Source organism: Sturnus vulgaris, chromosome 29, assembly GCF_052056855.1.
Source record: "Sturnus vulgaris isolate bStuVul1 chromosome 29, bStuVul1.hap1, whole genome shotgun sequence".
Classification (NCBI taxonomy): Eukaryota; Metazoa; Chordata; class Aves; order Passeriformes; family Sturnidae; genus Sturnus; species Sturnus vulgaris.
This window is the reverse complement of record NC_142271.1, coordinates 4,034,608-4,058,108: the sequence shown is the minus strand read 5'-3', so window position 1 is coordinate 4,058,108 and position 23,501 is coordinate 4,034,608. Positions and strand designations below refer to the sequence as shown.

The 23,501-nt window shown below is 57.7% G+C and overlaps 2 protein-coding genes across 3 annotated transcripts; one reads left to right on the top strand and one right to left on the bottom strand.

Moving 5' to 3' along the window:
* Positions 1–102: 102 nt before the first annotated feature.
* On the bottom strand, positions 103–7,483 carry PRICKLE4 (prickle planar cell polarity protein 4). The gene is made up of 8 exons (XM_088180304.1): positions 7,386–7,483; positions 3,334–3,486; positions 3,104–3,211; positions 2,464–2,601; positions 2,172–2,372; positions 1,675–1,861; positions 1,275–1,562; positions 103–1,037 (listed from the first exon to the last, which is right to left on the bottom strand). Exons 2-8 carry the CDS (start codon positions 3,481–3,483, stop codon positions 571–573), a joined length of 1,539 nt encoding a protein of 512 aa, XP_088036430.1. The 5' UTR covers positions 3,484–3,486; positions 7,386–7,483; the 3' UTR covers positions 103–570.
* Positions 7,484–10,762: 3,279 nt separating this feature from the next.
* Positions 10,763–22,301, top strand: FRS3 (fibroblast growth factor receptor substrate 3). Of its 2 annotated transcripts, XM_014872823.2 has the most exons (7): positions 10,763–10,828; positions 13,539–13,668; positions 13,841–13,929; positions 14,797–14,983; positions 17,032–17,193; positions 18,051–18,202; positions 19,022–22,301. In XM_014872823.2, exons 3-7 carry the CDS (start codon positions 13,864–13,866, stop codon positions 19,904–19,906), a joined length of 1,452 nt encoding a protein of 483 aa, XP_014728309.1. In that variant the 5' UTR covers positions 10,763–10,828; positions 13,539–13,668; positions 13,841–13,863; the 3' UTR covers positions 19,907–22,301. The 2 variants fall into 2 exon arrangements, with proteins under 2 accessions (XP_014728309.1, XP_088036428.1); XM_088180302.1 differs by lacking the exons at positions 10,763–10,828; positions 13,539–13,668; positions 13,841–13,929; positions 14,797–14,983 and adding an exon at positions 15,455–16,624.
* The last annotated feature ends 1,200 nt before the right edge of the window (positions 22,302–23,501 follow it).

Genomic DNA, 23,501 nt, shown 5'->3' with positions numbered 1-23,501 from the left:
CCCCGGCTGTGACAGAGGGCAGAGGTCACCCCGGGTGTCTCCCTGCCCCGGTGACACTGTCAGTGTCACAATGGGCTGGGAAGGAACGGGGCAGACCCTGCGTTCAGATTTCAGCCAAACTTTATTGGAGCTTCGTCATCAGCAGCAGCAGAGCCGCGCCCCTGTCCCCTCCCCGTGGTGACAGCAGGACACGGTGCCACCAGGGATGGAGAGCAGGTGCCAGTGGGGCACAGAGGAGTCCAGGGGAGGATCCCAGTGGGGTGAAGCAGGCAGCTGCCCTTGTCTGGAGCTCTGGCCGCTCTCCCTGCCTCGTTGGAGGTGCTGGAGGCCCAGCCCGGGCTGCCGGCCCCGCTCCCTTCCTGCTTTACCTGTTCCTAATTGTGGGAGAGGCTGGCAGGAATTGCAGGCTCTGCTCTGCCAGCAGCTGCCGGGGGGGAAGGATCCCAGCAGCTTCTCCCACCCGCCTTGGGCCGTGTCCAGGACGCTCTTGGAACGCGTTGAGGCCGTGGCAGGACCTGGCAGGACGTGGCAGGACCTGGCAGTGCCACTCGGGGACCCCCGGCGCCGCTGTTAGGACACACTGCAGTGCTTGGCCGTCCTGCCCCTGCCCCTTCCTTGGGGCTCTCTGCCCAGGGAATTCATCCCGGGTTTGGGGATGGGCTTCCCAAAAAAGAAACCTTCCTCCTCCGAGTCTGAGTCCGAAGATGAGGAGCAGGTGGGACACCAGGAGTCATCCTCCTCCGTGCCATCCTCTGCCCGGGGGCCGTGTCGGGGAGGGGACGCGCCCAATTGGAACTGTGGGTTTCCATTGCCTGCGGCCGTTCGGGGGTCAGGGCCCCCCAAAAGCGGGTGGCCCAAGGCTCCAGGCTCGTTGGGGCGCTCTGGGCTGGGCTGGGGGGCTGAGGGGTGGCCGGCTGGGGGTCCCAGCACCCCCGAGTGCTCCTTGGCAGCATCACTGCTCCTCTCCCGTGCGGCTGCTCCGAGATCCTCGGGGCTCCTGAACGCGGGGTGCACTTGGGGCTGGTCCAAAAACTCCTCTGCAAGAGGGAAGTGGGTGTAAGGGAGGAAAGAGAAGCTGAGCCTGCCCTCCCCCAACCCTCCTCCCACTGCGAGGGTTGTCTTGGGACACATGGGGTGACACCGACGGGGGGAGGTGAGCTGGAGGTTTATCACCATTTCCCACGGTGTGACATCCCCAATAAAGCGTCCCCAGGGGCTGGGCAGAGCTGGATTTGCTCCCACTCCCCTCCCAGCCCATAGCAGCAGGATCCTACCGGCCCCTTCCCCGCGCTGCCTGCAGCCCCCCGCCGCCGGGCTCCTGCCGGCTCGGGACAGCGGCGTGGAGTCGGGGGATGGAGCGGAGGCGAAAGCCGAGTCGGAGGAGTCGGAGGCGGTGGAAGAGGCGTCCTGGCCTCGGCTGCAGGTGTCGGAGCAGAAGAGGCGGCCGCGGCGGCAGGTGAGGGGCTGTCCCCGCAGCGCCTTTCGGCACAGGCTGCAGCAGAAGCAGGAGGCTCGGGCGTGCCAGTGCAGCCCCTGGTGTGTGACCTCCTCGCTGTCAGCACCTGCGGGGGCAGCCACAGCTCAGGGAAAGATTCTTCTTCCCTTTAAACCCATCCTCCCAAGGCTCCGCAGCCTTCCCAGCCCGGGGGGAAGGTAAGGGGGTCACGGCCGTACCGATGGGGTCCCCGCACGCCTGGCACGGCTCGGCAAAGAGGCTCTCGAAGCAGCCCCGGCAGCACGGCCGCCCGCTCCTCATCACGTAGCGCTGCCCGCGCAGGGGCTCGTCACACTCCAGGCAGCAGAAGTGCTCCAGGTGCCAGCGCCGGCCCTCGGCCTCGATGCACTCCTCCATGAAGATGAGCTGGAGTGGGAAAACAGCCCCCCATCCTCTCAGCACCCCTCTGGAATGGGAAAACAGCTTCCATCCTCTCAGCACCCCATTGGAGTGGGAAAACCACCCCCATCCTCTCAGCACCCTGCTGGAAAACCCACGGTGCTTTGCTGTGCTGGGGAGTGAGGAGGAGTCCCCAGCTCGTGGAGTTCTCTGCAAGGCTCAGGAAGGAATATTCCTCCAGCCCATAGATGGTTTGGATGGATTTGGAGCCCCCAGCCGATCTCGGGGGTATTTAGGGCCAAAGGGAGGTCAGAGCCTCCCCCTGCCCGGTGCCCACCTGGTCGCAGGAGGCACAGCGGGGTCGGAAGAGCTCGGCGTGGTGCCGGCCGCAGTAGATCCTCCCATCCTGCTGGAAGTAGATGAGATCCACCAGCTGCTGGTGGCAGAAGTGGCAGGAGAAGCAGGACGGGTGCCAGAACTGGTCCCCCAGGCGAGACGCCGAAATCCCCGGGTCCCCTTTGTTCAGCCTCCGGCCGCACTGCGAGGCAGAGGGACACAGGGTTTGGGGCCAGGCTGGTTTTTGGGGATGGGTCCCTGGAGGGGAATGGGTGCTGGAGGGGACACCTCACCTTCCTGCAGGGACAGCCGTGGCAGGGACCTGGCACGGGACACGCCAGGCCCTGTCCCAGAGCCTCCTGCCTGCGGCGGGCGCTGAAGGCTCGGAGCTGCCTCCGCTCCTCCTCGGCCAGGTCGGGGCAGTACCGCTCCTGTGGGGCACAGGGGACAGGGAAATGGGGCTGTGATCCCTTAGGATTTCGGCTTTTTATATTTATCACACATTTATAATCCTGCAATCCTTTAGGGTGTAACTGTATATACAGTGTTGGCTGCTGCTTTCCCGTTTTGACAAAACAATTCCTCTCCGGGCCTGGGAATCAAGGACACCTCACTGCCTCAGGCCTCGAGAAATGTAAACAAAAGTGAGTTGGGGGAGTAAACTTGGTGTAAATGACTTCATTGCCTGAAGATGTAATTGAAAAATTAACCCCCAATATGCAAATGGACCAAATTTATAAAAGTGTGAAAAACCATGACCCGTGGTCCATTTTGGGTGTAGCCCTGGGGAGCTTTATCTGCCCTAAATGCACCTGGAGGCCCTTCAACAAATAGAACTGCTTTTTATTCCCTTAATTTGGTCTGCCCTCCGTTTTTAGGTAGCCCCGAAATGCATCGGGGAGGGGAGCAGCACCCAAAAAAGAGGAGTCTTACATCGCAGTCCTGAGGAGGCAGCTGCTGCAGGAGGGCTCTGGCACGGAGCCGGGTCCTGTCAGGGGCAGAGCCAGGCTGCGGCGAGCGGGGCCCGAAGCACGGCAGGACCTTGGGACAAACAGGTGGGAATTTAGGAGGATTAAGCTCAAAGCTGCTAAAACGTGTGTTTAACAGCAGGAAATGGGGTGTGAGAACCAGCCAGGGCTGGGGGAGAGGCGGGTGCTGCCCACCTCGGGGGGCGCGGGGTCCACGGAAGGTTCCAGGTACTCTTCCAGGGCACAGCCGGAGTCGCTGTCGGACGAGGCCGGGGGCAGAGCGGTGCTGGCGCTGCACGGGGAGGGCTGGTCCCGCTGGGGCCATGCAGGGCTCGGCAGGGACATGAGCTGGGGACAGAGAGCCAGAGGTGCTCAGACACGAGGCAGGGAGCGGGAGCCATCCCTGGCACACGGATCCTGTGCCCACGTGGCAGCAGGACAGGACAGGACAGACAGGGGAGATGCTCCAAACCACCAGGACCTCGAGACCTTCAGCTGAACCAGTGCAGGAGTCCAGGGGATTTTTTTGGGGGGGTTCTTTGGGGGTTACAGCAAACCCATACCAAGGATACGGGCACTCGGCAGGGCTGGGGGAGTGGGATTTATGGGATGGGATGGGACTGGATTTATGGGATGGGATTTATGGGATAGGATTTATGGGATTGGAATGGGACTGGGATGGGATTTATGGGATGGGATGGGACTGGATTTATGGGATGGGATTTATGGGATAGGATTTATGGGATTGGAATGGGACTGGGATGGGATTTATGGGATGAGGATGGGATAGGATTTGTGGGATGAGATCCATGTGATGGGATCCATGCGACGGGATTGGATGGGATAGGATTTATGGGATGGGATCCATGGGATGAAGCCAGGCAGGGAAGACCCCAAATGCCCAAGCTCAAGCTGGAACACGTTTTGGAAAACACCAACACCCACAGCAGGAGCTTTCCCCCAGCTGCCACCAGCCCTTTGCTAATCCCAGGTTTAGGGCCCATCCCTGGCATGGCTAATCCCAGGTCTAGTGGCCCATCCCTGAGTGGGAACAGACCGAGAGGTTGAGGCCAATTCAGTGGAAAATAATTCCTTCCCCTCGGGCTGCCATTGTTGTGCCCAGGGCTGTTCCTGCCCAGCCCACACCGCACGCCTGGCTCGGGTTAGGCAGTGGAAACCCATCCGGTGCCGTCCCCTCCTCCTCTCCACCGCACTTCCTTCCTGCCCTGGCTTCCCAAAACAAAGGCGACATGCTGATGTGGTGGCTCCTGGGGTTCCCTGGATGCCAGCCCAGAGCCTGACGCCCTCAGCCCACGCTTCCTGCCCTGGCATTGGGAGCCAGGGTGGGATGGGGCTGAAATGCTGCTCCCCAGGGAGGGGAAATCACGGGGCTGTGACCAAACACCCGCAGGGATTCACTCCTGCAACGAGGGGATCAACCCCTCTGGAAAATGAAAATGTTCCACGCCTAGAACAGTCTCAGGGATGAGGGGTGAGAACGCCCAGACCACAAAATTTTCTCCCTCCTACACCTGTGCCACCACCAGGATCCATTCCCTGCTCCACACTGGGATGGTGCTGGTGTGTCTCCCCTGTCAGGGACATCCCAGTGTCCCCACTGCTCCCACCCAACACCCCCAGCTCAGCCCCTGCTCCCTTCGGGGTGCTGGGATGTGGCACCCAAAGGGGGCAGCTCCGGAGCCGGGAGCAGGAGGGATCAGCCGGGGCAGCTCAGGTTTCCCTGCCCTGCTGCCGGGTCAATGATTAACGCTGCAGATCGGCTAATCAGAGATAAAACAAAAGGGCTGCCGGCTTTTTCCTGCCATTTTGGGGTCTGGAACCCTGGGGCAACCCGGGGGGATGCAGGGCTGGTTGTAGGGTGTTGTTCAAAGCTGTGCTTTGGGACAGAGATGAAATAATCTGGCTTGGCTGCGTATTTGCTGCCCAAAAAGAGCCCTGGCCTTGCTGTTTTGGTGGGCCAGGAAACAGCCCTGGCTCTGCAGGAGGAGCAGAGTGGTGTGAGACCCTGGGGATGCTGAGTGGGGACCCTCGTGCCCAGCCCAGCTCTGCTCCTGCCTGGTCTGGGGAAGGTGTCCCCAATTCTCCCTCCCCGTGGGAGGTGGGGGGCATTCCCAGGCTGTGCTTGTTCATTAATCCTCCAAGCTGCATTTGTGTAATCTCCTGGAACTCTGCTGTTAATTAGACCCCTCCGATGCTCCGGGGACTCAGCGGTGCCGGCCTGGCCCCAGCCCCGCGGGGCACAGGGACCCCATCCAAGGGCCACCAGCGCGGTGGGGGTGACACTGGGGGAGAGTGGCTTGGGCAGGGCTCCCTGTGCCTGCTGTGAAGGCGCGGGGATGTGCCGGAGAGCCCAGCCCAGCCCAGTTTGATGTGATTACGCTGGCTGGCGGCCGTCTGGGCTGTAAACAAGTCCCTGTAATTAGCCCCAGACGGTGACAGAGGTACGCGCCTCCCATGCTAAAGAGCCAGGCAGCCCCAACAGGTCTGGCTCCTCTGCTCTGTCCCCTCTTCCTTCCTGCCCTCCCTCGCTGCCTCCGGGCACTGCCGCTGCTGCCCCTCCCTGCTGGCCTGCCAAGGGATGCAGGGATGCTCCCAGCCTGCCTCAAACCTGGGGATCAGGCGCCGGGGGGAGGTGGCACCATGGTGGCACTTTGGGGGAGCTGCTTCTCCCTGCCAGCAGGGACGTGTGACAGACCAGTCGGGCAGGCTGGGTGGCACTGGTGTCATTTGCCTTGGCCCTAAATCCTCCTGTCCTGCCTGTGGCAGCTCCTCCGGATGCGTTTGCCCAAGCTCCTCTTGCTCTCCTCCAAAGGATCGGAAGCCGTCGCGGCTCCCTGGGTACAAGAGGCTGAAATTCCTGGCTGTACTAATCTGATTTGGCTCCCCGAGAGCAGCCCCCGTCTCCAGCTGGCTGTGGGAGCCTGTGTGGGCTCCCAGCCCTCTGCTGCCAAGGTCACACATTAACTTGGAGCGCAGCCACCCCAGCCCGCTCGGAATTCAGCACAGCCTCCCTGCTCCCAGCACGGCCAGGGCGCTGCATCCCTGCCTCAACTCGGCTTTTGCAGAGTCGCCAGGAAACACAACATCTCCAAAAAGCCCCTCAAAGCACCCAGCAGCACTGGCAGCTCCGCGCTGGCCTCACCCACGGCATAACCTGTTTTTGTTTGAGCTCCCATCAACACAGCTGCGCTGGAGGAGCGTGGAATAAAGATGCGGAGCAATAAAGATGCAGAGCAATAAAGATTCATCTTTTGGGGCGAGATAAGCGGAGGTCTGGCAAGGAGAGCCGGAGCAGCGAGTCCTGCCCGACCTGGAGCCGGTCTCAGCGAGGAGCCCACGGTTCCTTTTGGACCTGGGGTGGCACCAGGTGGGGCAGCCCTCGGTGCCACCGCTGGGCGCAGCAGGGTCGTGGCCCTCGCTTTAAAAAAGGCATTTGCAGCCCCCAAAATGACGGGGGAGGGTCTCAGCATCCTGCTGTGCCACACAGCACCGTGACACCAGAGGGGACCGCAGCCTGTCGGCTCACCAGGGGATGTGCCAGTGCTGCAAAAAGCTTTCCCTGCTGTGTTTTCCCTCAATCCCGCAGGCACGGCAGGGAGCAGTAACCCATTAACCCACCCTGGCTCACCCATTCGTACATCCGCAGGTACAGACCCAGACTCCCGCCCCTCCTCTCCCCGCGACCCCCGGGATGAAGATTCGCGACCCCCAGGATGAAGATTCACGACCCCTCCTCTCCCCGTGACCCCCGGGATGAAGATTCGCGACCCCTCCTCTCCCCGCGACCACCGAAATGAAGCCCCCCACCCTTCCCCGTGGCCACCAGATTCCAGCCCGGCACTTCTGAAGGGGCCCAGCTCCATCCCCGATCCCGAAACATCCCATTCCCGGCCAATCCCAGGTGGAGCAGGGATGGTGGGAGCTGTCCCCCCTTCCTTCCCGGACCCCGCTGCCCGCGCACCTGCCCGCTCCGGGCTGGCAGAGCCTGGCACGATGGAGCGGGCGTCACCTCCTGCTCCCAGGGGACATTTCCCAAAACAAAGACCGCGGGGACAGCGATATTATCTCCCTCCCCTCCAAAAAAAAAAAAAAATCTCCAAACAGCCAAAATCCCCCCTGCTCTGCCTCATTCCCCTCGCTCCTGGAGCCATCTCCGTCTCCCCCACGTCCGTCTCCACACGGAGCCGGCAGAGCCGAGCCCGGGTGTCCCTTCCAGCCGCACGTACCTGTCCTTTCCCGGCGCTCCGGGCCCCGGGTTCCGCCGCTCCGGGCTTGGCCGCCGTCCCGCCCTGCTCCGGAGAACGCGAGGGAATGGAGGAGCCTGGGCTGGGAAAACTTTGCAAAGCGAAAGGAAAACATCCAAGCTCAGTCAGGGAAACGCTTTTTTTTTTTTTTTTTTTCTTTTTGCTTTCCTCTCTCTTTTTTTTTTTTTCTTTTTTTCTTTTTTTTTTTTTTTTTTTTTCCCTCTGCCTGCCCAGGCACTGGCTCCGCGGCAGCCGGGGTCCTAATTAGAGGCTTTTTAGCCTAAACCTCGGGAGCCAGCCAATGGCTGGAATTCCAGGGCAGGCAGGGAGGGGAAGGGGGGGGGACATTAACCCTACAGGGGAAGGAGCTGCCGATGACATCTGGCTCGCTCCTACCTCTCATTTTCCGAGCGCCCGCGCCCTTCCCTCCATCTGCGGCTCGGTTCACCCCAGGTTGCCGTTTGATGACTTTTATGATCCCGCGCGGTGATTTATTTCCCTGCCGAGATCAGAAAGAGTTGAAGCTTCATGAAAGAGGGGGAAGTGTCATTACACCCCAATTTAGAGGTGGAGAAACTTTGGCTGGGCTCTCACAAAGGAGTTAGCCAGCGGCAAGTCAGGATGTCCTAGTTTCCACAAGCCCTGAACACCTGACGAGGCTCCTCCAAGCCATTCCAGACCGGCTCCGGCTGCAGCAATTCCACCCGGGCAGGAGTCAGGGGAAAATTTATCAGAGCCTGACGCGAGGCACAGCGTCCTGGTTTGTGTTTCTGTGGATTTCTCACCCCGCTGTAAGATTTTCCTGCACGCTGATGTGACTTTGGGGATGAGAAGGGACACAGCATCCCCCCCCAAAAAAACCCCAAATCTGCGGGGACCAGGCTGGATCTCTGCCACCTGCGTGGTCCCAGGAGTTGTGGCTCGTTTTGGGAGCCCCGAGGGGTGCAGATGGCTCGTGTAGGTTCTGGGATCAGGGTCGGGACTGCAGCCAAAATGCACAGGGGTGGTGATTTGGCAGAGGAGGTGCCAGGCTCCGTGACAAGCCCCTGGCACCGCTGGGCGAGGTGCAGGGCGGTGCTGGGGCACAGGTTATGGTGCTGCTTTATGGATGTGGTTGCCCCATCCCTGGAAGTGTCCAAAGCCAGGTTGGACAGGGCTGTGATGCCTTAGGATTTTGGCTTTTATATTTTTCATGTTTGTAATCCTGCAATTCTTTAGTGTGTATTTACTTTTTTGATATATATATATATATTATTTTGTATATATAGATATAAAATACTATATTTACTTTTAATTACAACTCTAATCTCCATATTCAGTGCTGGCTGCTGCTTTCCCATTTTGGTCAGACACAACAATTCCTCTCCAGGCCTGGGAACCAAGGACACCTCACTGCCTCAGGCCCTGAGAAATGTAAACAAAAGTGAATTGGGGGCAGCAAACTTGGGGTAAATGACTTCATTACCTGAAGCTGTAATTGGAAGATTAACCCCCAATATACAAATGGACCAAACTTATCAAAGTGTGTAAATCCCTGACCCGTGGTCCGTTTTCGGTGTAGCCCTGGGGGGTTTGTCTGCCTGAAACCTGGAGGCCCTTCAATAAATATAAATATGCTTTTTATTCCCTTAATTTTGTCTGCCCTCCGTTTTTAGGTAGCCCCAAAATGCATCAGTTAAAACAAGCTGGGATGGGTGAAACTGTCCCTGTCCATGGCAGGAATGGGATTTTTAAAGTCTCTTTCCACTCAAACCACTTGAGGACCCTCTGCAAAATCCCCTGAGCAGGGGGAGAAGCAGGAGGAAGAGGAGGAGGGGTGAGCACCTCCAGGGGTCCCGCCGGGGCTGTCACTGTCCCTTTGAGGTGCTCAATGTCCCCACGCTGTTGTGTCGCTGGGAGCTCGGTCTCTGCAGCTTTATCTTGCCCCTGTTGCTGCTTTGGACTTTGTCCCCTCGGGTGGTGACAGAGCCCCCCCGCCCCGTCCCCTGCTCCCCCCGCGCTCCTCCATCCCTCCCCAGAGCGGAAGGATCCATGGGCAAAGTCCTCCCTGGGGACAGAGGGGTCACTCGGGGCTTTCCCGAGGTGGCATCAGCCCGTGTGGCCACGGTGTCCCCATGGAGGGCAGGACACAGCTCGGTGGCTCCAGTCACTCCAAACCCGGGGCTGATGTCCGGCACGGAGCCGCGGGTGGGGTTGGAATTGTAAAACCCGCAATTATGGAATTGTGAATTGTGAATTGTAAAAGGGATAAACTCCCCTCGTGGGCTCGGTGTGTCCCGGGTGTGTCCTGGAGCTGAAACGGGGCGTGCTGGGCTCGCTCAGGATCCTGCAGGAGCCCCCCAAGCTGGTCTGGGGGTGCGGGGGGACCCCCGGGCCACCCCAGCATTGCCTGCACTGGTTTCGTGCTCTGGGCTGTGCACGGGGAGCTGTGCTCTCCTTCCCCAGGGCCTCTCGAGTCTCCCTCTACTCCAGACCCCCCAAAAATCTCCCTCCACTGACCCCCGAGGGCATCCTTCAATCCCAGACCCCCCAAAAATCCCCCTCCACTGACTCTTCCTCGAGCAACCCTCCAGCCCAGACCCCCAAATCCCCCTGCACCGAACCCCAGCCCCTCTCCTTCCCCAGACCCCTCCCCAAGTCCCCTCCACGGATCCCCCTCGAGCATCCCCCAACCCCATATCCCTTTTCACTGACCCCCAGCCCCTCTCCTTCCCCAGACCCAAATCCTCTCCAGTCATCCCCCCGAGCATCCCCCAACCCCAGATTCCCCTTTGCTGATCCGCCAGCCCCTCTCCTTCCCCAAACTCCTCCCCAAATCCCCTCCACTGACCCCCAAGCCCTCTCTTTCCCCAGATCCCTCCCCAAATCCCCTCCACTGATCCCTCTCGAGCATCCCCCGAACCCAGACCCTCAAATCCCCCTGCGCTGACCCCCCCAGCATCCTCTCCTCCCTCAAACCCCCAAAATCCCCTCACTGACCCCCCCCAAAACCCCTCTACTGATCCCCCTCGGGCATCCCCCAACCCCAAATCCCCCTGCGCTGACCCCCCCAGCATCCTCTCCTCCCTCAAACCCCCAAAATCCCCTCACTGACCCCCCTCCCAAACCCTCCCGTTCCCCTCTTACCCCAGACCACGCCCACCCAGCCCCGCCCACCCAAGCCCCGCCCCCAAGCCCCGCCCCCGTGCTCCGCCGCGCCCCCCCCTGGCGCCCCCTGGCGGCCGCGCGTTGCTGGCGGTGCGGCTGCTCCGGCGGGCCCGGCCCGGCCCCGATCGCTCCGGGCCCCACCGGGGACCCCCGGACCCGCCGGGCCGGGCAGGGCCAGGGCCGGGCCGGGGGCCCCGACACGCTCCGGGCCCCGGGAAGGGCCGGGCCGGGGGGCCCTGGGCCGCAGCTCCCGGACGGCGGAGCCGGGAGCGCCTCAGGTACCTGGAGCGGGGCCGCGGCATCGCCCCCGTCCCCGTCCCCTCGGGCCTCCCCGGGCTCCCCCGGCCGCCCCTCGGTACCCCCGGGACTCGCCCCTTCCTCAGGCCCCTCGTTCTCACGGGCTCTGCGGGCCCGTCCTCCTCTTGCCATCTCCTTCCTTCTCCCTCCATCGCCTTCCTCATCCCTTCATCCCCTTCCATGTCCCTGCATCCCTGTCCTCCTCCCTCCATCCCCTTCCTCATCCCCCCATCCTCTTCCTCATCCCCCCATCCTCTTCCATGTCCCTGCAGCCCCTGCTGCCTTCCTCCATCCTCTTCCCTTCCCCATCCCTGCATCCCCTTCCCCATCCCTCCATCCCTTTCCTCCTCTCTCCATTCCCTTTTTCCTCCCTGCATCCCCCTCCTCAACCCCCCCATCCCTTTCCTCTTTCCTCCAGCCCCTTCTCCTTGCCCTTCCTGCCCCCAGAGCTGCTCCCTCCTTTTCCTGGGAGGAATTCCTGGGTCTGTCCCTGCGTGTCCTGGAGGGCTTGATGTGGGACCTGGTGCTTTTCCACACGAGGCAGGGCTGGGGCTGCCCCAATCCTTTGGGATGAGGGGGATCTGCTTCTCCAGCTCTGGGGTTAAGAGAAGAGCTGGCAGGAGGGTGAAGGCACCGGGGGCTTCTGCAGGCTGGGGGTTTGGGAGGATGGGAATTCGGGAGAGCCTGGTCCAGGCAGGATTTAGGTTGGGATTCTGGGAGCCTGGATGGGGCTGGTGGCCTCAGGAGGGACCCAGTCCTGCTGTGGGGAGCCGTGCTGGGCTCTCGGGGTGTTTTTAGTGACTGGCTGGGCTCTGAACTGGCACTCAGGTGTGGGAAGGTGAGCTGGGAGTGCAGAGCAGGAGCTTGGACACCCGGGAATCTCTGTGTGAAAAGGGGATGCTGCTGAAAAATTCACCAGCGAGGAGCAGTGGGAAGCAGCGAGGGAGGGTTCAGGGAGCTCGTGGTGGTTTTTTAAGTTTTTTATTCAGTTCTCACTGTAAAAGCTGTCCCTGATAAACCACAGCACTTCGGGCTGACCCCCGAAGATGGGGCTGGAGGAAGAGGAGAAAAGAAAGAGGAGGCAGAGGCAGAATGTTTCCTCCCAGCTGTTATTCCTGAGGGATTTCCTGAGGTGGGAGTGGGAGAGCACAGCCAGAGGGGACACAGCCCCCAATGCCCAGATCAGATGGAGCAGGATCTGTGCTAAATCACTGACCAGTAATGAGAGGAATAAATCCATGGGGAGCCTAGGAAAACAAAGAGGCTGGCAGGGGCAGGGGCAGGGCGTGGGGTGGCACAGGAAGGTGTGGTGGTGCTGCAGGGCTGGCAGGTGTGTGCAGGAGGGCAGCTGGCACCGGCTCTGTTTGTTCTCAGCTTGCACAGAAGGGAACTTTCCTCTTCTGGGCACTTGGCAGGGCTGGGGAATTCTCCAAGGGCCAAAGTGGAGGCACAGAGGAGCAGTGGGAGGGGATTTTTGATGTAAAAATGGAATGGGACCCTCGGGCAGCTCAAGTGTGGCTCTTCCCCCTCCCTCCACGCTGGAAAGGGGCCCAGGGCAGCTCTGCCACTCCACGATCCCTGGGGCTGCTTTGGAGGAGGGGGGAGGCAGATTCTGGCATGGCAGAGGGAGAGGCTCCAAATGGAAAGGGGGTTCCAGTGGAAAAAGGCTTTCAATGGAAGGAGGGTCCCAAAGGAAAGAATTCCCAAAGGAAGGAGGGTCCCAAAGGAAAGAATTCCCAAAGGAAAGAGGTTTCCAGTGGAAAAAGGGTTTCAATGGAAAGAGGTTCCCGAAGGAAGGAGGGTCCCAAAGGAAAGAATTCCCAATGGAAAAAGGGTCCTAATGGGAAGAGGCTCCCAAAGGAAAGAGGCTCCTAAAAGAAAGAATTCCCAGTGGAAAGTGAGTCCCAAAGGAAAGAATTCTCGAAGGAAAGAGATTCCTAAAATAAATAATTCCCAATGGGAAGAGGCTCCCAAATTGCCATTTGCTGCCCTGGTGTTGGGCTGGGGGTCCTGGTGGATCAGGTGGAGGCACTGAGCTGCTCTCAGGGCACTCCTGGCATCCTCCCCTGTCACCTGCCCGAGTTTCCATCAGGGATAGCAGAATTCCACATTTCTCACTACAGTTAAAAAAAACAGGAGTGTTTCTGGTGTACCCAGGAGTGTTTCTCACTCCTACTGTGTGCAACTCCTGCCTGCCTGCTCCTGGGTCAGATCCTGGCATTGACTGGGTCAGAAAGCAGAATTTTTGTGTTTTCTGGGTCAGATATCAGAGTTTTTGTGTTTTCTGGCCTTTTTTTTTGCTTCTCCTGCTCCAGAGCAGAGCAGCTGCTGGTTCTCTGACCCTGAAGGACCTTCCCTGCAGTGAAGGCACCTTCACATTCCTCAGCAGCAGCTGCCTCACCACCCCTGGCTGCTCAGTTTTATTTTCTCCACCCTGGTAAACCCCACTCCCCTGTAGGATCCCAAAGCCAGGAAATAAAATATCTCTTGGTTCGTTTTTAAAAATTATTTTTAGCTGTGTGTTTTTCATTGTTGTGCAGAGTTTTCTGTATTGATATAAATGGAATGAATTAAACACAAAATGCACACGCTTTCCTTGGGATGTCTGAAGGGAAGTTCAATCACTCTCCCACCCCTTGCTTTTTAATTTTCTCTGCTTTTATCATTGTTTAATTGTGTTCTCCTTGCCAGGTGGAAGATGGGAGTGTTCCCCTCATGTTTTAGGTGAAACCTGCTTGCCATGAAGTCCCGAGGGAGATAGAGGGACTGCAGTGGGAATTCCTTCTCACTCCTCCACAACAAATCCAACAACTGCCTAATGGTAAGAAACCTGTTTGGTTTAATTAATGTTAGACTTACAGGGCTCGTTAATTGAGGAGCAGAGCAAAGAGTTGGAGCTGCAGATCCACTGGGATGGGGGAGGGCACGGCTGGAGATGCTGGGAGAGCTGGACTGGGAATGTGATTGTGCCACAGTTTGTGTCCTGTCCCCAGGGATTGCCTCTCTGCCTGGCGTCATGGGGAGCTGCTGCAGCTGTCTGTGCACAGACAGCATCCCAGACAACCATCCCACCAAATTCAAGGTAAATTGTTGCCCTTCCAACCCCACCAGAGGCTCTGGGACAGCTCTGACTGCATGAGGGAGAACAAATTTCTGCTCCTGAACACAAATATCCCTCCAGAGGATTTGCAAATTCATCACTTCTGGTTTTGTTTTGTTTTTTTTTTTCCTTCTTTCCTTAAGAAACTCCTGCTGCAAATGTGTTTGTATTTGCTGCTAAATTGCCTCTGCTTGGGAAATTCAAGGAAATGGGGGACTGGAGAGAAAAACCTTTTATTGCTCAGGGCTGTGTTCCAGAGCCTGGGCTCAGCCACAGCAGCTGAGCTGCCAAGCTCCTGCCAGCCATGGATCCCTGCTCTCAGCTGGGAAAAAGCAGCAGGAAATGGAGGGGAATCCATGGAATTGCAGTGCTGGGTGGGCTGGGGAGCTGCTCAGGGACACCTGAAGGGTCCAAGCAAGGGAGACACTGAGGGACTGGAGCATGTCCAGGGAGGGGAATGGAGCTGGAGCACCTGGAGAAGGATCTGGAAAGTCCTGAGGGAGATGGGGAAGGGTCTGGAGAGTCCTGAGGGGAAGGGGAAGGGTTTGGAGAATCCTAAGGGGAAGGGGCTCAGCCTGGAGAAAAGGAGGCTCAGGGGGGACCTTGTGGCTGTGCCTGACAGGAGGGGACAGCCAGGACGAGTCCTTTGAGGAATCAGCCTTAAGGGACAAGATGAGGAATCAGCCTCAAGCTGCACCGGGGGAGGTTTAGGCTGGAAATCAGCAGGAATTTCCTCATGGTCAGGGCGGGGAGTTCCCACCCCGGCCATGGAAGCAGAAATTTCGAAGTCGCTGATCCCGGAGCTCTTTTCCACCCTCAGCTCTGCCCTTCCCGCTGTGTCCCCTGCAGGTGACGAACGTGGACGATGAGGGGCACGAGCTGGGCTCGGGGGTGATGGAGCTGACGCAGAGGGAGCTCATCCTGCACACGCACAAGCGCGACGCCGTCAGGTGGCCCTACCTGAGCCTGAGGCGCTACGGCTTCGACTCCAACCTGTTCTCCTTCGAGAGCGGCCGGCGCTGCCACACCGGCCAGGGTCAGTGCTGCGACAGGGACAGGGACAGGGACAGGGCTGCGACAGGGACAGGGCTGGGACAGGGCTGGGACAGCGATGGGACAGGGTCAGTGCTGCGACAGGGACAGGGCTGGGACAGGGATGGGACAGGGTCAGTGCTGCGACAGGGACAGGGACAGGGCTGGGACAGGGACAGGGCTGGGACAGGGACAGGGACAAGGCTGGGACAGGGACAGGGACTGGGACAGGGCTGGGAGAGGGACAGGGACAGGGCTGGGACAGGGACAGTGCTGGGACTGGGACAGTGCTGGGGGATCCTGGGGACGGGGACAGTGCTGGGGACAGGGATAAGGACAGTTCTGGGACAGTGCTGGGGACAGGGACAGTGCTGGGACAAGGACAGTGCTGGGGACAGGGACAGTGCCTGGGGACTCCTTGGGGACAGGGTCAGAGTTGGGACAGGGACAGTGCTGGGGACAGGGCTGGGACAGGGACAATGCCTGGGGACTCCTTGGGGACAGGGACAATACCTGGAGGTGTCTTGGGGACTCCTGGGGGCAGGGGCAGTGCCTCGGGGGCAGCAACATCTGGACTTTTCCCAGGTCCCCCTTAGGATTATTTATTCCATAGAGCAGTTTTTGTTGGAGTTTTGTTTTGAGTTTTGTTTTCCTCAGTGCATTGGTCAGTGCTGGTTCTACTCAGAGCTCTGATTTTGGGTCTGGCAGCACTTTGTGACAGAGAAAAAGGAATTCCACGTTTCCCTGATGTTGTGAGCATGGACAGGGAAGTGACTCACCCAGGAGCTGATGCCAAGTCACCAGCAGCACTGGGAATAGTCTGGGAATAGAGGAATTACAGTTTTACTGTGGTGCCTCTTGCTTCCTTCACCAGCCTGTCTCTGCTGCTTTTAAAAAGAGCTGAACATTTCCTTGGAATCTGCATCCCCTGAGACAGAAAAAAAAAAAAAAAAAAAGTTGTTTTCTCATTCTGTTAATGTGTTTGTAAACTCCAGAAGGATTCCCGTGAGTGCTCAGGGTCTGTGAATCCACAGTGGCATCTGCTGCTCTTTAATATTCATTGCAGTGGGGTTTTCCTCTCCTATCAGGGACTTTGTCCTTTGGTTTCTGTTTTGCCTTTTGCAGGGTGAAAAGTTAATCCAGGGATGAAAATTCTGCCCTCTGTGTGGTTTGGTTCTGTTCAGGTCCAGGCAGAGGGGGTGAAGCAGAGCTCTCACATCCTGCAGAATTTTTGTCTTTCATCAGAAATGAGAGGGATGATGTGTTTGGTTGATTTTTCTCCCTTCCTTGTAGCATTTTATCCTGTTTATTCATTTCACCTGGAGCCCTCCTTGCTGATGCTGCTCCCCACCTGATGCCAGGCACATCCAGCAGGTTTTTTGGGGGCAGAACGTGGAAAACGTGGATCTTTGGGAGCAGCCCTTGTTGCCAGGGTGTTCCTGTTGCCATGGCTTTGGTGTGTGCGTGTGCCAGCCTGGGATTGGCTCCTTTGGGGAGAGATTCTTCAATCCCAGAGATTTTAAAAAACGTGACCTTCCCATGCACAGGGCCCAGTCCAGCTTTGAGGAGTCACTGCCTGGATTTTCCTCTGGATTTTCCCCTGGGAAAGGACGGGCTGGGTGCCAGGGGAGGTCATACAGGAGAGGTGAGCAGCTCACCTGGCCCTCCACACCTGTGTGCTGTGACATTCCACAAAGCCAGCCTGGATGGAGCTTGTGGCAGCTTGGGAGTGGAGCTGGGTGATCTTTCAGCTCTCTTCCAAACCATTCTGTATTGTGGCACTTGGTGCCATGGTCTAGTTGAGGTGTTAGGGCATGGATTGGACTTTTGGATGATTTTGGAGATGTTTTCCAACCTGGTTATTCTGTGATTCTGTATTCCGTGATTTCTGGTGTTACTTCCTGAATAATCCACAGGGCTGTTGGTTGCTTTCCTGTCAGTGTTAATACAACAGCAGAAGAAATCAGAATTCATTTAGAAGTGGCAATAACACATATTTTTAAAGCAGGATCACTTCCTCGCTGTTCTAACCCTCCTCTCTACCCCTGGCAGGGATTTTTGCCTTCAAGTGCTCCCGAGCAGAGGAAATCTTCAACCTGCTGCAGGACCTGATGCAGTGCAACAGCATCAACGTGGTGGAGGAGCCCGTGGTGATCACCAGGAACAGCCACCCCTCGGACAGGGAGCTGGCCAGGAGCCCCCAGGGCCCCAGCAGTAAGAGCCTGGATTTGGGGACAGGACAGGGGACACAGGGCTGGGGGTGACATCTGCATGTGGACACGCACATTCACAGAGCTGGGGAATTCCAGCTTGGAAATTCTTCCCAGGCCTGGATTTCTCCTGACTCTCAGCTCCATTCCCAGGCTGACAAGCTGACTGCAGCTTCAGTTAGGGAGGAGTCTCCCAGGGTGAGAACACGGTGACAAACAGAGTGGAATTCATCACCAACATTAACCCCTGGTGTCTTTCCCGTGGGACACATCCTGAGGTGCTGTCCCGAGGATGTTTTTCCCAATTGTCCAATGAGCTCCTGTCCTGTCCTGGCTGCACTGACACACTTTAAATCCGGGCTGGCTGTACAATAAATTGGCCTTTTTTCCCCGAAAAAGTCCGTGTGTGCTGCTGTCCTTTCTCTCTCTTTTCAGTGCAGTGACCACATCTGCAGTGCCCCCACCAAACTGCCCCTGGCTCCCTGCCCTGTGTGCTCCTGTTTCAAGGTCCCTGTGTGAGACAGGGACACACAAAGCCCTTGCAGGCAGTCGGAGCTGTCACTCCTCGGCTGGGTGACACCCCACCACTGCCAAGCGGCCTCTCCTGAGCAGCACTTGTGAGGGTCAGGTGGTTTCTGCAGGAAGCCACATCTGGAATGGCTCCTTAGGTTTAAATTCCTTAGATTTAAATCCTTTAGATCCTTAGATTTAAAGGAGGGCCTGGCCCTTGTGTGTGTGCTCCAGCCCCTGGACAGGCTGGTTTTACCTTCCAGGGTGTCCAGAAGAGCCCAGCTCACTCTAAAAGTGTAATAATTCTATTCTGTACCAATTTAATGCTTCTCTGCCTTGATTCCCTCACAGGTCTGGGCTACACTGGACTTCCCAATGGATTTCACAGCTTCCCTGGAGAATCCCTGTCCTACCCTGCAGCCCGGCACCCCTCAGTGAGCAGCCTGAGACATTCCTCTGTGGGGGAAGATTCCACCCACCCCCTCCTGGGGCCTGAGGAGCAGGTAAAGCCACCCTAAACTCTGCTGGGTGCAGTTCTGGGTTTCCCTCACTCAAAGCTCAGGGGATGCTCACACCCTGTCACTCTTTCTATTCTCTTTCATTTTGCTCCTGGAGGCTCCTGCTCTTTGATACTTCACTAGAACTGATGCTCTGTCACAAAAATCTGAGTTGTGTCCTCACCCCACTGGTATTTGGGTGGCAGTTGCCTGCCAGCTGCCACACAACCCCTAAATTCTGACCCTTTTTATTTTTGTTTTTGAGGTTCAGCTCTTTGCTCGCAGTTGTAGAATTTTAAGATTCTTTTCCTACAAAACCCAGCTGGTCTGAGCCACTCCCTGGGAGGCCTGGGCAGGTGTGAGGGTTGTGGGCTCACCTGTGAGCCACTCGAGGAGACAGATGTGCATGGAGCATGACACAGAACCCCAGAATCACTGAGGTTGGAAAAGATTCCATCCAACCTGTGCCCGATCCCAGAGCACTCAGTGCCACGTCCAGGTGACACCTCCAGGGCTGGGGACTCCAAACCTCCCTGGGCAGCCCCTTCCAGAGCCTGAGCACCCTTTCCACGAGGAAATTCCTGCAGATCTCCATCCATGTGGACACGCAGCGTGTATCTGCAGTTGAAGTCTTTTTGTCTCTCCCAGCCCACAAAACCAAACTTTTACATTTTCCCTCCCAAAACCTTCCCAACTTCCAAAATATTTTTTGTTTTTCCTCATCAGCCACTGACAAATTCCTCTCTCCTGCTGGTTTCTCAGCTGCTTTGCTCTGGTTCTGTGCTGTCTCCTCCTTTCACTGTCCCTCTGCTTCTCTCCTTGCAGTCCCACACCTACGTGAACACCGGCGAGCCGGAGCCGAGGGGCCGGCACTGTATGCACTCCTTGCCTGAAGCCCACCCTCCTTTCCCCCCTAGGAACCACAGCTGCTCCCTGGAAGACCGAAACCCCCAGGTCTTCCTGCAGCCAGGGGAGGTGAAATTCGTGCTGGCTCCCAGCTCCGGCTACCGCCGGCTGTGCCGGCACCCGCGGGAATGCCGGCCTCACCTCTGTCCCCCCAACAACAACAACAACGAGTGTCGGGAGGGGTGTCCGTCCCCACAGTGTGTCTATGAGAACCTCAACGGGCTGGTGGCCCCCAGCGGCTCGTCCCTGTGCCGGGCTGGCCGCTCCAAGGTGTGCCAGGAGGACGGGAGCTGCTCGCATCGGCGCTCGGCGCTGCTGCACTACGAGAACCTGCCGGCGCTGCCGCCGGTGTGGGAGCTGCAGCCGGCCCGGCACAGGGATGAGGATGCTGCCACGGCCCCCACGCCATCCCCCAATGGTTTCTCTGAAGCCGGAGAGGAGGAGCCCCTGCAGAATTCCATGGGCTCGGAGAGCTCGGCCCTGCAGCCTCGCCGGCCGTTCCTGCCCCGAGCCCGGCGCAGCCGCCTGCCCAACGTCTTCAGCTTCGACTTCCCCCGGCCCTGCCCGGAGCCTCCACGGCAGCTCAACTACATCCAGGTGGAGCTGGAGCCTGAGCCCTGCAAGGGCCACCAGGACCCGCGGGTGGTGGCACCTCCTGCCAGCCCCGGTGCCCGCCGCACCGACTCGTACGCCGTGATCGACCTCAAGAAGACGGCGGCCATGTCCAGCCTGCAGCGGGCCCTGCCCAGGGACGATGGCACCTCGAGGAAAACGCGGCACAACAGCACTGACCTGCCCCTGTGAGGGCCCCAAGTGCCAGCCCCGTGTCGTGGCTTTGTCCCTGCCCTTCCCTGTGCTGTGTCCTGCCCCGTGTGGCTCCCACTCGCCGTTGCCTTCCCTGCTCGCCCATTCCTTGGGGGCCCGGCGTGGCTCCTGCAGCTCCTGCTGTTGAGGCTCGTCTGTCTTGTCTGTCTGTCCGTCCTCTTCCTCTCTGTGTCGCTCGTTTTTTAAAGCCTTGTGGGATGTTTGGTGACTCTGAGGGTTGAATTCCGGGAGCAGTGGCGTGGGCAGAGCCAGAGCTGGGCAGTGCCATGGGGGAGTGCTCCCAAAAGTTGCTGCTTCGGGAGCTCTGAGCAGATCCAGCCCCTTCCCCGTGGATTTGACACCTCCAGGAGGGCTCTGCAGTGAGGCCACTCCAGAGCTGGGGTTTTCCTTGTGGTTCCAGATGTGCCTGGACACGAGGGAGCTCACGCCGTGGCCTTTCCCCCCTCAGCTCACTGTTTGTTCCTGAAGCTTTTTCTCCTTCTGTCCCTGTCTCAGATTCAATTTCAATTGGGCAGCTGCAATTCAACGAGGAGGACACAGAGCCATGGGCACACACTGTGATTACAGAAACCTGATTGCCTAAATCCTTAAATTCCCTTCCCTGCTTTAGAAGAGGAGGGAAAGGCCACAACCATGAGGGAGATTGGAAGTTTGGTCTAGAGAACTTCACTTGTGCCATACCCTGCTTTTTTTATTTTTACTTTTTATTTTTAATGAGGGTTCTTTCTGGCAGCTGCTGAGAAGTGCCGTGGGTTTATTTATTTGTTTACTTATTTATTTATGAGCTGCTCCTTTGCATCCCAGTTCGTTGCCAAACTGGGGCTCGCTCCTGCCTTGGGGGGGGGGGGGGGGTCCCAAAAGAGCTTGGTGGCTTTGCTGAGCCACCAACCGAGGGGGAAAACACTGTGGAGAGGAGCAGCTGGGAATGAGAATTTGTGCACTTGGGGCTGGTGGAACACGGGGTGGGTGGGAAATGGAATGGGAGACGTGGGAGTGGGAGCGGAGCCGCCGGGCAGCCGGGCTTGGAGTGGCATCAAAGTCGCTGCCAACACCCACGTGCCTGGCTGGGGCTGGGAGCAGCCTCTGCTCCGTGTCAGGAGTGAATGTGCAGTTTGTTCCCTCAACTGCAGACCTGGAAGGGCTGAAATTCCGGGTAAATTTGTGGCCTTTTGCTGTGGATTTTTTGTCTCCGTGCCGGGGTTGCGCTGAGCTGCTCCGGGATGTCCCCTCGCCCCTCCCCGTGGCCTTTCCCTGGATTTCTCTGTGCCTGTTCCGATGGAGAGCCGTGCCCTGGGGTGTTCTGGGATGCTCTGGGCTGCTGTGGGGTGCCCCTGGATGCTCTTGGATGCCATGGGGTGCTCTGGGATGCTCTGGGATGTTCTGGAGTGCTCTGGGATGGCCTGGAGTGCCCTGGGATGCTCTGGGATGTTCTGGAGTGCTCTGGGATGCCCTGGGATGTTCTGGGATGCCTTAGGATGCCCTAGGATGGCCTGGAGTGCCCCGGGATGTTCTGGGCAGCTGTGGGATGTCCTTGGATTCTCTGGGGTGCCCTGGGATGTTCTGGGGAACTCTGGGATGCTCTGGAGTGCTCTGGGATGCTCTGGGATGCTCTGGAGTGCTCTGGGATGCCCTGGCATGCCCTGGGGTGCTCTGGAGCCCCACCTCCCTGCCGGCTGTGTCCCTGTTCCTCCCGGGACAGGAGCTGGATCCAGTGCCAATCCTCGTGTCCCCCCCCTTTGTCCTTTGGTGTTTCTCGCTGTTGACGTCCCTGGGAGAGGGAAGAGCCCCAATCCCCCATCCCCAATCCCCCATCCCCAATCCCCCATCCCCAATCCCCCATCTCCAGCTCCTTCTGAGGGCCAGGAGCTCGACTTCCAGATTTTGGAAGTTCCTTTTTTTTTTTTTTTTTTTGGTTTTTGGTGCTGTCGTGTCCTGTTGAGCCTGTTGGGAGCAAGGCCACGTGTCCCAAGTCTGAGTGGTGCCATGTTTGTGTCGCAGAACGTGGAGTTCTTGGCTTGCTGTTGCACTACAAATTCCAAGTGTGCCACATGCTTCAATCCCCTGGTTTTTCTTTTCATTTTGGAAGTCCTTGTGCTCGTCTTCCGTTTTTGTTTTTTTTTTGTCCGCCCTGTCCCTTGTGTCACCTGTAACTGAAAGGAAACCCAAGTAATATATTTTTATATGTATAACAAATGACTTTATTTGAAGGGGAAAAAAAACCACAACAACAACCCCCACCCCAAGTAATGTATCCCCCTAAATCCAGCTTTCATTTAGGGAAGTGAGAGAAGAAATTGTTTATATCTATCTATCTATATATATATATAAAAGTTAACTGCGTTAAGCTTTAAATAAAGTATTTAAATAAAGAGTTTCTAAGCTGTCAGTGTCACCCTTTGGGACAACACAACTCCCTCGGGAGCCTCTGCAGGAACCTGCTGGAGCTGAGAAATGCAAAATCCCTTTTCCCTTTTTCCCCAGAAAGGAAAAAGAGGATGAAATGTTTTTCCCTTTCCGTGCAGGAGGAGGTGAGGGCCCTTTCCAGGTGGGTGAAATTCCAGGGAAGGTGCTGGGGTGGGATCTTTGTGCCTCGGGTGGCAGCAGCTCAGGGCTGGGGCTGTCCTTGGGCCACCACGTGTCCCTGAGGGTGGGGTGGAAGGGTCTGGAAGAGCTCCTGGGATCAGAGAATTCCCTCTGGAACTCCTTAAAAAAAAAAAATCTGCCCAAAGCAGAGATCCTTTGAGGGTCGGTGTCAGAAAGCACAGGAAGTTTAAAACTCTCGGGGTTCCGCCAGGTGTGGGGTGACCTCGCTGTCCCCGGAGCTCAGGTGACAATTTTGGGATTCTCCTGGCTCAGTGTCGCAGCTTCCTCTAGTGGCCGTGGGGGAAAAGGTTCCAGAGGAGGATCCAGGTTTGGGTTGGGAATTGAGAGAATTCGAGCCCGTGTTTGGTTCTGTGATTTGGGGTCTTTTTGTTTTTTTTTTTTGCTGTGGCTGTTTTGTTTGGGTTGGGAGTGATTCCCCAATCTGCTGTATCCTTTATGGAACCTCGTAAAGGTGGATTTTTATGGATTTTTTTTTTTTTTAATTTTCCTTTGGGTCTGACACTTTCTGCTGGGCTTTCCCCATGGATTCACAGCTGCAGGTGCTGCTGGCTTGGATGAGAAACTGGATTGGGATCCCCAGTGATCCTTCCATGGAATAACCTCACCTCTGGTGGATACATCCATAAATCTGCCTTTGGATTTTCGGGATCCATCCCAGGCTCTGTGCATCCATCTGGTGCAGCTGGGAAGGTAAAACCATCCCAAACCTGCTCTGGAGTTTGTCCTGGAGCTGAGGGGATGCTCTGTCCTCTCCTCCTCTCTGTCCCAAGCTCAGATGGTTCTGCTCGGTGTTTTGGGAACTGGGAAATTCAGGAAGAAGCTGCTTCAGTGACATTTGCTGAGATTTTTGGCTCTCAGAAGAGGGCTCAGGCAGCAAAATGAGGGGAATTTGGGTGGTGGCTGAGCCCTGGGGGTGGGAGCTGGGCTGGAGGTTCCTGGGTCTGTGTGGCCCCACTGGGGACTGACCTGT

What these genes read in the sequence shown, in the direction of transcription:
- PRICKLE4 (XM_088180304.1), bottom strand. Translation starts at nt 3,483, where the DNA reads ATGTCCCTGCCGAGCCCTGCATGGCCCCAGCGGGACCAGCCCTCCCCG. An exon ending in TGCCTCCTCAGGACTGCGAT is followed by an intron (nt 2,602 to 3,103) that starts GTAAGACTCCTC and finishes TGTGCCCCACAG; the next exon opens with GAGCGGTACTGCCCCGACCT. An exon ending in GCTGTGCCTCCTGCGACCAG is followed by an intron (nt 1,862 to 2,171) that starts GTGGGCACCGGG and finishes TTCCCACTCCAG; the next exon opens with CTCATCTTCATGGAGGAGTG.
- FRS3 (XM_014872823.2), top strand. Translation starts at nt 13,864, where the DNA reads ATGGGGAGCTGCTGCAGCTGTCTGTGCACAGACAGCATCCCAGACAAC. An exon ending in GAGCCCCCAGGGCCCCAGCA is followed by an intron (nt 17,194 to 18,050) that starts GTAAGAGCCTGG and finishes ATTCCCTCACAG; the next exon opens with GTCTGGGCTACACTGGACTT. An exon ending in TCCTGGGGCCTGAGGAGCAG is followed by an intron (nt 18,203 to 19,021) that starts GTAAAGCCACCC and finishes CTCTCCTTGCAG; the next exon opens with TCCCACACCTACGTGAACAC.